Below are 12,527 nucleotides of genomic sequence, written 5' to 3'. Positions count from 1 at the left end.
CTTTCTTCACCCCAACCAGACACACGTGGAGCCGTATTCACATGCAGGAGTTAACCAGCACACACACACACACACACACACGCGGCCGGGAGCCTAGCGTGCGGACAGGCCGTGATTAACACACTAACACGCCGCGCTAATTAAATCACCGACTCTGGCCTTCCTCCCAGCCAATCAGAGCTGGCGCTCAGGCTGAAACCCGGCAGAACTTAAAAGCTGCTCGCTCTGTTCCTCTCTCGAAGAACCGCTCCCCTCAGCGCACCGCAGCGCTCCCCTCAGCGCACCGCGCCGCCACTCTTACAATCCCCCGAATCAGAGAGTGAATGAGACGGGATTACACAGATAATACCGGCAGATGAAGGAAGGTCCAGCAGAATCTCCCCTTCAAAACCATTAGAGCGTCCGGCTGAACCATAGAGCCCGGCACCACAGCGAAACTAAACCCGAAACTAAACCCAAAACCACAGCTTAACTAAACCCGAAATCTAACCTGAATCTACAGCAAAGGTAAAGCAAAAACCACAGCAAAACTAAACCCAAAACCTAACCCCCAAACCACAGCTAAACTAAAGCCAAAACTAAACCCAAAACACTAAAAACTAAACCCAAAACCTAACCTGAATCTACAGCAAAACTAAACCCAAAACCACAGCTAAACTAAACCCGAAACCTAACCTGAATCTACAGCAAAAGTAAAGCAAAAACTACAGCAAAACTAAACCCAAAACTAACCCCCAAACCACAGCTAAACTAAACCCGAAACTAAACCCAAAAACACTACAAACTAAACCCAAAAACACTAAAAACTAAACCCAAAACCTAACCTGAATCTACAGCAAAACTAAACCCAAAACCACAGCTAAACTAAACCCGAAACCTAACCTGAATCTACAGCAAAAGTAAAGCAAAAACCACAGCAAAACTAAACCCAAAACTAACCCCCAAACCACAGCTAAACTAAACCCGAAACTAAACCCAAAAACACTACAAACTAAACCCAAAACCTAACCTGAATCTACAGCAAAACTAAACCCAAAACCTAACCTGAATCTACAGCAAAAGTAAAGCCAAAACTACACTCCAAACCACAGCTAAACTAAACCCTAAACTAAACCTGAAACTAAACTCTTAACTACAGCTAAACTAAACCCAAAATTAAATGCAAAACGACAGCAAAACTAAAACTTAAACTACAACAAAACTAAACCTTAAACTAAACTCAAAACCACAGCAAAAATAAACCAAAAATTAAAACGAAACCAAATTAAAAAACAAAGAAACCTAAACCCAGACCTAACCCGAAACCACAGCAAAACTAAACCCAAAACTACACACAAAATCACACAAAATGATAAAACAGAACACTGAAACAAATTAAAGTCAAACTATACGTTAACCCAAAACCAGAGTAAACACTACAACAAATAAAATCCAAATTAAAACCCAAAACCAGAGTCAACCCAAACTACAGCAAAACTAAACCCAAAAACACACCACAAAATTAAACCCAAAACTGCACCATAACTAAACACCAATACACATCGCAAATAAACTGAAAACCACGACACAACTAAACTCAAAACTAAACCCAAAACCACCCAAAACCAAAATGATAAAACAGAATAAACACTGAAACAAATCAAAGTCAAACTAAACCCAAAACCACAGCAAATCTAAGACGCTGAAAACTAAAAGAAAAGCACAGCAAAACAAAAATCAAAACCACCCAAAAATTACCAGAATAAACACTACAACCAATCAAAGTCAAACTAAACCCAAAACCAGAACAGACATAAACATAAACCACCTGAACTCATTCATACACAAATCCCGATTCCATTACACCACATCAACCCAACCAAACTACAAACTACATTAAACCAAATCAAATCAGAATCTAAATAAACCCAAACAACAGGAAATCAGAAATCGGTTCACACTACAGCAAACAGAACTGGTCTAAATTAACAAATACATACAGATAAACACTGCGGTATCAGAGTATAACTGTACGATTCTATCAGTTCACCACTGATTACACGAGTATTCACACGACCTCACTACACACACTGTCACACAGTGATGAAGCGTAGATATCACACACACACACACACACACACACACACACACTCAGGCATGCAGTAGTGGTGATGTAAAGAGAGATATAATCAGTGTAGCTGGGGAAATAGTGCTTTGGCTGAGGGAAGCCCCCCGCCGTGCTGCACTGTAATTGTGTAATTGTTCGTTAAGGGAGGCGTGAGGAGGTGTGTGGGGGGGGGATACTGTGCGTAGCGGCTCGGCGCAGGAAAACGTGCAGTGTAAGAGGATTCATGCAGTGCTTTGTAGAGCTAAATGCAGTATGAAATATAGATTGCAGGTAATTAGCTAAAGCGCAGTGTGTAAGAGCGAGCAGCGTCTGTTCTGAAGCTCATGCAGTTTTAACCAGTGCAGCCGCAGCCAGAGCTTAGTAATACTACTGCCATACCAGAAATAACGGTAGTAGACTATAGTACTGTTACTATTACAGACAATTTCATAGTTAGAATTGTTCTAAAAATAATGTAAAAGCAAATGAATACAGCACAATACAATTTTAATTAAGGTAACAGTGCACAAGTTTGTGTCTTGCTACCAAAGTTTTGAGAACCAAAACTATAATCCATAACCAAGAAATTTTACTTTAAAAACAAGAGGACTATTATTGATATCAAGAATTTTAAAATCATGTTTGTGAACAGAATATTTCATACTGAATAGAAAGTTTAATTTTCCTTTTTGTGTTTAACCTTCATAAAAAATCTCTTTTCGCTTTCACAACTAAACCCAAAAGTAAACCTAAAACAACACCTAAAACCACACCGTAACTAAACCCAAAACCCCACCACAACTAAACCCAAAAGTAAACCCAAAACAACACCTAAAACCACAGCAAAACCAAACATAAACCCACACCACAACTAAATCCAAAACTAACCCCAAAACCACAACAAAACCAAACCCAAAACTAAACTCAAAACATCAGCAAAAATAAACACAAAACTAAACTCAAATCCACAGCAAAACTAAACACAAACCTAATCTCAAATCCACACAAAAAAACTAAACCCAAAACCACCGCAAAACTAAACCCAAAACCACACCACAACTAAACCCAAAACCACAGCACAACTAAACCCAAAACCACACCACAACTAAACCCAAAACCATAGCACAACCAAACCAAAAACCACACCACAACTAACCCCAAAACTAAACCCACAACTAACCTCAAAACCACAGCAAAACAAAACCCAAAACCATAGCACAACCAAACCAAAAACCACACCACAACTAGCCCCAAAACTAAACCCACAACTAACCTCAAAACCACAGCAAAACTAAACCCAAACCTAAACTCAAATCCACACAAAAAAAACTAAACCCAAAACCACCGCAAAACTAAACCCAAAACCACACCACAACTAAACCCAAAACCACAGCACAACTAAACCCAAAACCACACCACAACTAACCCCAAAACTAAACCCAAAACTACACCTGAAACCACAGCAAAACTAAAACCCAAACTACCAACAACTAAACCCAAAACCACAACAGAACTAAACCCAAACTAAACCTAAAACCACCACAAAACTAAACCCAAAACAGCCCAACGTTTATAAAAAGTGGCAAAGTTATGAAATTGTGCAAAAGGAAAATATTCAGTATTTGGTCAAATGGTTCATTTTGTTCTGTTCCAATTTCAGCCTTTTAAAGTTATTAGGAACAGAACTGGACTCTGATGGACTGAACACATCAGACATAGACCAATCAGAACCTTCCACTGATTTATACTCTTAATTAATCTGAATTATACATATTATACGTATAGACTCATACAGCCTTGAACCTCTACAGTTACTTATACAGTAATAAACCTGCTATTATACATAATAATCAGCCTGTAACCTCAGATAATCTCATTACACTGCTGTTACATTTCGTCAAAATACACTTAATTAACCTTCACAGTTACACATGATAATGACCCTGCAGAAAAATAATGATAAGCCTGTTGTTACACATGATAATGAGTTGAATTAACCTGGAGATACATGTGCTATAGAGCTTAATTAACCTGCTGTAACGTGTATTTTACCTGGCTTTACACACTCTCTTTAACTGAGAGTCACATATAATTGTGTTGTTATATGAGATATTTCATCAAAACAAACTTAGTTACCCATCAATACCTTCGTTTCATTGCACTGCATATGCTATAAAGCTTTTAATTAACCTGTTGTTACATACTTATGGTTATAACTGCGTTACAAATGATACTGAGCCTAATTACAGTAGCATGATTTAACAAATGCAGCATCTGTAACATGGTGTTACATACAGCTCAAGAAAAGATTGAAAATTGATTTTACTAAATTGAAAACCTCTGGAATATAAAGAGGAAGCTGGATGATCACAAGCCATCAAACCACCAAACTGAACTGCTTGAATTTTTGCACCAGGAGTAAAGCAGCATAAAGTTATCCAAAAGCAGTGTGTAAGACTGGTGGAGGAGAACAGGATGCCAAGATGCATGAAAATTGTGTTCCTGCCAGCTCAAAGTCCAGCAAATTACTGCAAATGACCACAAATAGTAACATAGCAACTGCAAAGTAGAAACACAAGCAAATGGCAAAATACCCCAAAATACCCCGAAATACCCCAAAATACCCTAAAATACAGCAAATTACCACTAATTACCACAAATTAACAAACAAGTAAACAAACAAACAAACTCTTTACACACATCATTTTACACTTTAAATTATCTTGGACAGCGTGACTATATACAAGCATCACTCAGTTCAGACCAGCGCAAAATCCAGCAACTATACGAAGTAGAAATTGAATTTAGCAGTGCAAATTTGTAGAGATGTAAACAGTGGACAGTAAATAAACTAATAGTGCAGAATAGGGTAAAACCATAAAAATAATGCAATTGGGCATCTCTGAGGCTGTGTCTGTAGAGATGGGGGTATATGTCCATTAAAATAAACAAACAAGTAAACAAACAAACAAACTCTTTACACACAGATAAATAAATTAAATAACAGCTAAATTATCGTGGCCAGCATGATTATAGACAAGGAACACTCAGTTTAGACCAGCGCAAAGTCCAGCAACTATACGAAGTACAAACTCACGCAAACGGCAAATTAAAAAACAATTAAACAATTAATTAAGTGAACAAACAAACCAATCAACCAATCAGGGAATATAATATCTGCACACCTGCTAATATATTATAGATAGATAGATAGATAGATAGATAGATAGATAGATAGATAGATAGATAGATAGATAGATAGATAGATAGATAGATAGATAGATCAACACACTTATATAATAGTAAATTTAGCAGTGCAAACTTGTAGAGATGCAAACAGTGGACAGTAAATAAACGTACAACAATAAAAATATGTAATAGGGCATATCTGTGGGTGTGTCTGTACAGATGGGGTATGTCCAATCAAATAATCAAACAAACAAACTCTTTACACACAGATAATTAAATTAAATAATTTAAACAGTTAAATTATTGTGGCCAGCATGACCATAGACAAGCATCACTCAGTTCAGACCAGCAGCAACTACAAAGTAGAAACTCAAGATAAGGGAAAAAATACCGCAAATTAACACAAACTACAGCAAATAACAGCAAATTAACAAACAAACTTTTACACGTTAAATTATCGTGGTCAGAATAGACAAGCATCACTCAGTTCAGACCAGCGCAAAATACAGCAACTATACGAATTAGAGACTCAAGCAGACAGCAAAGTATGGCAAATTAATTAAAAATATGCAATTTAACAAACAATTAAACAAGTAACCGACCAACCAATCAGGCATTAAACCTGTACACCTGCTAACATACCAGTAATTGTTATAAAGAACGAAGGACGCTAAGCGTTTAAAGGGAAATAAAACACTAAACTAAACTCAAAAAAAGCATCAAAAACATTAAAGTAACATCTCGCACGCGCTCCATAACGCAACTTTGCACGTGAATCAAACCCCAAAACAGCGAGTAAAGTTGTGAAGTAAAGTCGCTCCGGACTCACCCCTCTTATCCTGCACTCTGACCGTCACCTCCACCAGCGGCTCGGTCTCGCGGTCCAGGCTCCGGGAGATCACCAGCTCCCCGCTGTCCCGGTTCACTGCCACCGGCGGGTCCCGGTCCGCCTCTTCCTGTAGAAGCAGCTCGAACGTGGCCGCCGGGAAGCGCGCGGGGCTCAGGCTCATGATGACCGAGCCCACCGCCGCGTCCTCGGACACGCTGACCAGCGCGGGCGGCTCGGGCGGCTCGTGCACGGAGCGCCGCGACTTCGTGGGATTCCTGGTATTCTTGGTAACGGGAACGGACGGTCTCGCCTGGCGCGGACGGACCTCGATCTCCACGCCCGGGCTTGTGCGCGAGGGCCACCCGCGGTCGCGCGCGAAGACAGTAAAGCGCACCGGCGTGGCCAGCCCCAGGATGGAGTCCACGAGCAGCACGTCCCCGGTTTTGGGCACCACGTAAAAGCTCCCGTTGCGCGGGAGCGCGAAGTACGTGAGCTCCGCGTTCTTGCCGCTGTCCGTATCCTCGGCGGCCACGCGGTGCACCACCGAGCGCAGCGCCGTGGCGTCGTCCAGCGCGAGCGTGACCGCCCGGTGCCGGAACGTAGGCTCGTGGTCGTTGGTGTCCAGCACGTCCACGCGCACCGACGCCACCGGCGACGCCGCGGCTCCAGCAGCTCCGGAGTTCAGCCCCAGCACGTATCCCGAGCGCCGCTCGCGGTCCAGCACGGCGGCGGTCTTCAGCAGCACGTGGCCGCGCTTGTGGTGCGCGAACGCGCGGAACGCCTCGCTGCCGTCGCCCAGCAGCCGCAGGCGCGCGCCGGGCTCAGCGCCCACGCGCCGCGCCGGGATGCTCAGCCCGTTCACGCGCGAGCCCACCGGCGAGTTCTCAAACACGTGGCCGTGGAAGAAAAGCACGCGCTCCGCGTCCCGCGTCCCGTTGCCCAACGCGAGCGTGGCGCAGCAGGACAGCAGCAGCAGGGTCCAGAACATGGTGCCGAAACCCCGGAGCCGCGGAGCCCCGGAGCCGCGGAGCGGGAGGAGGGGGCGCTCCGGTACGAGGGCTCGCTGTATCCGGCTCAGGAGGCGGCGGGAAGAGTGCGGAGCATGATAAACACAATAATCGATCAATCAGTCGGGCGATCAGGAGATCGATAGATAGATACAGTAGCGGGGATCCGGACGCGCTCGCGGGCGCTGCTGTCGCTCCGCCGCTTCCCTCCTCTCAACTTTCAGCTCCGATCAGCCGCGCGCTGCTCCACCACCAGCACGCGCGCGCATACACACACATACACACACACACACACACAGGGAGGGGGGGGCGAGAGAGTGAAACAGAGACATAGTGAGAGAGAGAGAGAGAGAGAGAGAGAGAGAGAGAGAGAGAGAGAGAGAGAGAGAGAGAGAGAATATTATAAAATATATAATATTTTCATTATACACAAATTAAAGTACTCCTTTGTAATATTTTGTTTAATATTTAAAATGTCAATTAGTGATGCTGACGGTATATAAGTAAGAGAATGGAAAGAAGGAGAATGAAAGAAAAGAGTGGGAGAGAAGAAGAAAGAGAGAAAGACAGAATAACAAAATAATAATAGAATAATATAAATAATAATAAAATGTATTTGTGTTGTTATTTTTATAGCTAAAACAAAAGTGTTTTATTTGTTAATATTTAGAAAGTGCAAACAAAATAGCAACTTTACAGGAGAGAGAAAAAAAACTAAACTTTCAATGGAAGTCATTGTAAAAAGAGTTTATTTCAGGTAATTTTGTAGTATTTCTATTGGTTCGTTTATCAAGACATTTTGGCACAGTGTGAGGGACAGTTCGTCTGTTTAAATTATGTAATAAACTAAAAATCGACCAAAACTGAGATACTTGTTTTTCATTGGACAGCAACGATATGATGATGTATGATGATGCAATGTTGAAAGAGGTAAAAAAAAAGCTGTAAAGAGATAGAAAGAAAGGAAGAGGGAAAGATATACAGATAACCTACTGTACTCTCTCTCTCTCTCTCTCTCTCTCAGATTGTTGATGGAAATGCCTGACCTACTGTACTCTCTCTCTCAATAGAGTACTGAGGCATGAGACGCTGGACCAGAGGTAAACAATCCGGATCTTGTCAGCAGTAACAGCCACTTCCTTAGCGGTCGAGCTAATGGGCAGCGGAGGCCCGCTGCAAATTCGGCTGCAAATTTGGAAGCCAATTATGGTGAGAGTGAGGAGGCGAGAGTGGGCAACAGTTTTAATGATGGACTCTGTGGGGTGTCTGTGGGGTCAGGGTAGCATCTTCATCACTTCATCACATCATATCCAATTCTCTTCTCCTCCTTGAGCCTTTATGATGACGAGTGTCGAGTCGGATTAAAGTAAGAATCACATCAATTCTCTGATTTTAAGACTATGTTCACACAGCAAGTAAAATTCCTATGTCTCACAGGTGTGTTGTTTGTACACTGAATATTTACAATTTATTTTACATACTTTAAAATAAGGCTAAGGCTAATGGTGGTGTAAATGGACTTTTGTTGTAGTAGAACATGATAAAAGTCCTTACCTTTGATGAATAGCACTCCTCCGCTCTCCCACAGCGTTCCGAGATCCAAAAATGTTTCCATAAATCGCTTTTTCCACCGCTATCCAGCTCAAAGTAGCTCCACACCTCCTTGCTACAATCTGGAGAGCCCAAAATGCACAAGAAGCATATTAAAAACACTGTTTACATCCTATAATGCTAGCTCCATCTCCAAATGCCACAATTACTGAACTGTTAATAGCATAGACATATATACACATAATAATTAATCTACAGTTACAGTAGATACAGAATCACCAGCACTGTAATCTGTTGTATCCGTACTGCTCTGTAATTAATCTACATTTACAGTAGATACAGAATCACCAGCACCGTAATCTTTTGTACCCGTACTGCTCTGTAATTAACCTACAGTTACAGTAGATACAGAATCACCAGCACCGTAATCTGTTGTACCCATACTGCTCTGTAATTAATCTACAGTTACAGTAGATACAGAATCACCAGCACCGTAATCTGTTGTACCCGTACTGCTCTGTAATTAATCTACAGTTACAGTAGATACAGAATCACCAGCACCGTAATCTGTTGTATCCGTACTGCTCTGTAATTAATCTACAGTTACAGTAGATACAGAATCACCAGCACTGTAATCTGTTGTATCCGTACTGCTCTGTAATTAATCTACAGTTACAGTAGATACAGAATCACCAGCACCGTAATCTGTTGTACCCATACTGCTCTGTAATTAATCTACAGTTACAGTAGATACAGAATCACCAGCACCGTAATCTGTTGTACCCGTACTGCTCTGTAATTAATCTACAGTTACAGTAGATACAGAATCACCAGCACCGTAATCTGTTGTATCCGTACTGCTCTGTAATTAATCTACAGTTACAGTAGATACAGAATCACCAGCACTGTAATCTGTTGTACCCGTACTGCTCTGTAATTAATCTACAGTTACAGTAGATACAGAATCACCAGCACTGTAATCTGTTGTACCCATACTGCTCTGTAATTAATCTACAGTTACAGTAGATACAGAATCACCAGCACCGTAATCTGTTGTACTTATACTGCTCTGTAATTAATCTACAGAAACCAAACAAAGCAGCATAAACCTAAACCACACCCTGCACTCCTGATTTAGCTGATGGTCAGATTCAGGTGTGTCCCAACAAGCTGCATTACCAGCTCTCACTCTGCAGGTTATTAATGACCGTATGGCATGAATGCAAATACTAACGCAACCACGGATCATGTCCATTAACCAAAACAGTGCAGGAAAAGAAAAATAAAGATAAGAAAACCTCTGGAATATAATCAAGAGGAAGATGGATGATCACAAACCATCAAACCACCAAACTGAACTGCTTGAATTTTTGCACCAGGAGTAAAGCAGCATAAAGTTATCCAAAAGCAGTGTGTAAGACTGGTGGAGGAGAACATGATGCCAAGATGCATGAAAAAAAAAACTGTGATTAAAACCAGGGTTATACCACCAAGTATTGATTTCTGAACTCTTAAAACTTTATGAATATGAACTTGTTTTCTTTGCATTATTTGAGGTCTGAAAGCTCTGCATCTTTTTTTTGTTGTTTCAGCCATTTCTCATTTTCTGTAAATAAATGCTCAATAAATGACAATTTTTTAATTTGCAATTTGGGAGAAATGTTGTCTGTAGTTAATAGAATAAAACATACATACATACATACATTTACATACATACATATACATACCTTTTAAAATAATTTAAATTAGTCCAACTAAAACATAAAGTGTTTTTTTAATATTTAAAAGAGTTCATATTTTAAGTTTTTTATAAATATGAAAACAATATTATCTGAACTAAATAATAGCAAGTGAAATTATCTAATTTCAAGGCAATAACTCTTTTTTTTTCTCTGATAAGAATTTTTAGGATTTTTTAGGAACAATGATTTTATTCATGCTTACTTAGAAATTTCACCTTATTTTAAGTAATTTGACTCAAAGTAAACACAAAAAATCACCAGTCAAGTTATTCAGATTCTTGCATCCAAATTGAAGCATTTTCATCTCAATTTGCATATATTTTGTCTAGTTTTTGCCAGTTGATTTTGTGCAGTATAGTGATGTTTTTTTCCTAAAGCTTTGATTAAAAACTCAAAAATCTAGAGCAGCAAAGTTTTCTTGTACATTTAAGTTTTTATGAAATTTTCATTTTACAGTGCAGCCCAGCCGTTCTGATCTCCAGGCCTCTGAGTATAAAACATCTGCAGAACATCAGCCGTGTTCCTGATCACTAGACATACGTCATTACTCTGATCCAGGACCAGAACCAGAACCAGTTATAGTGGAGCCGTTTAATTGGGCGGTTCAGTGTCCGGTTTAATACATATCGATTCCTCTCTCTCTCTAATCCAGAGCTCTGTATCCTCGTCTTCACTCGAGCCGCTTAAATTAAACGCAGACGAGCGAAAGAGCTGCATGAAAGAGCGATGACCACTGAGAAAGTAAACGAAAGATACCACACTGCAAAAAATGAAATCTTAGCAATTGATTTATCTAGTTTCAAAGCTATAAATCTTATTTTTTGCACTGATAAGAATTTTTAGTCTTACTAAGCATTGTAAATGTAAGATTGTTTTACATATTTCATGTCTTATTTAGTCTTACTTAGAATTTTTACCTTATTTTAAGTCATTTGAACTCAAAATAAACACAAAAAAGTCATGAGTCAAGTTATTCTGATACAAGTGCAGAAATTTAAGATAGAAAATGAAATATTTTCCTTGATTTGAGTCTTATTTCACTCATTTTGAGGCTTTGTCGTTGCTTATTTTAAGAATACTTTATAAGAAAATTTAGCTTACCCCATTGGCAGATTTTTTGCTTAATTTAAGCAATTATGTCTCAATTTAAATACATTTTATGTAATTTTTTGCCAATGGATTTTTGCAGTGCAGATGTAAAGCAGCAAAAATACCATTCAGATTGAACGGCAAATTTAATTTTCATATGTGTGACTGATGATGCCCTACTCTCTCTCTCTCTCTCTCTCTCTCTCTCTGTCTTTCTTTCACTCACTTTGTAAGAACAATTGATAAGTAATAACTACATTTTCTTAGTGACACACAGTCACGTAGAAGTGCTCTAGTGTAATAAAACTCCACTCAACTCTATTTTATTGAAATCTATGACCACTTTCCAAGCAATTTAAGATACTGTCTAAAATAAATACAAATAAAAAACAAATGCAATGATTTGCAATCCTCACAGACCCATATTTTATTCACAATCGCACATAAAACACAAAAAAATATCAGTAGAAAATATTTAATAAACCAAAAAAGTGTTAAACAAACCAGAACATCTCTGCTGGATTTTCTCAGTCAGTTTTATGAGGTAGAGTCACCTGGAATTCAGTTAAGCTTTCAGTTAACAGCTGTGCTGAACTCATTAAGAGTTAATTTTACTTGAATTTCTTGTCTCTTAATAAAGTGTTTGAGAGCATCAGTTAAAGTAAAGTAGTGTAGAGGTAGAGTTACAGGTATACAGTGAATAGTGAACATTTGGGTAACTTTCTAATCCAGATTATGAGAAGAAACAACTACTCAACTAAATAAAGAAAAAATACTTTAAAAAACATTATGATGATGAAACTGGCACCCATCAGGACCACCCTGATCATTCATCGTTTCTTCTTAATTTGGAGGAATTAAAACATATTTAGTTAGTTAGTTAGTTACTTAATTAGTTAGTTGCTTACTTAGTTAGTTTGTTACTTAGTTGGTTGGTTAGTCAGTTGGTTACTTGGTTAGTCACTTAGTTAGTTTGTTACTTAGTCAGTCAGTTAGTTAGTTAGATACTTAATTACCTAGTTACATAGTTAATG

At 39.5% G+C, this 12,527-nt stretch overlaps 1 protein-coding gene across 1 annotated transcript in view; it reads right to left on the bottom strand.

The window, feature by feature from the left end:
• Window positions 1-7,353, bottom strand: part of si:ch211-186j3.6 (neural-cadherin) — a 488,562-nt gene extending 481,209 nt beyond the window's left edge. The window contains exon 1 of the mRNA XM_049470897.1: window positions 6,105-7,353. Within this exon, the coding sequence (XP_049326854.1) occupies window positions 6,105-7,092 (988 nt within the window). The 5' untranslated portion in view covers window positions 7,093-7,353. The remainder of the gene's footprint in view (window positions 1-6,104) is intronic.
• Between the last annotated feature and the right edge of the window lie 5,174 nt (window positions 7,354-12,527).

The sequence above is a fragment of the Astyanax mexicanus genome, chromosome 23, assembly GCF_023375975.1.
Source record: "Astyanax mexicanus isolate ESR-SI-001 chromosome 23, AstMex3_surface, whole genome shotgun sequence".
Taxonomy (NCBI): Eukaryota; Metazoa; Chordata; class Actinopteri; order Characiformes; family Acestrorhamphidae; genus Astyanax; species Astyanax mexicanus.
Note: the sequence above shows the minus strand (reverse complement) of the source record. Positions and strands in the feature narration are given on the sequence as shown.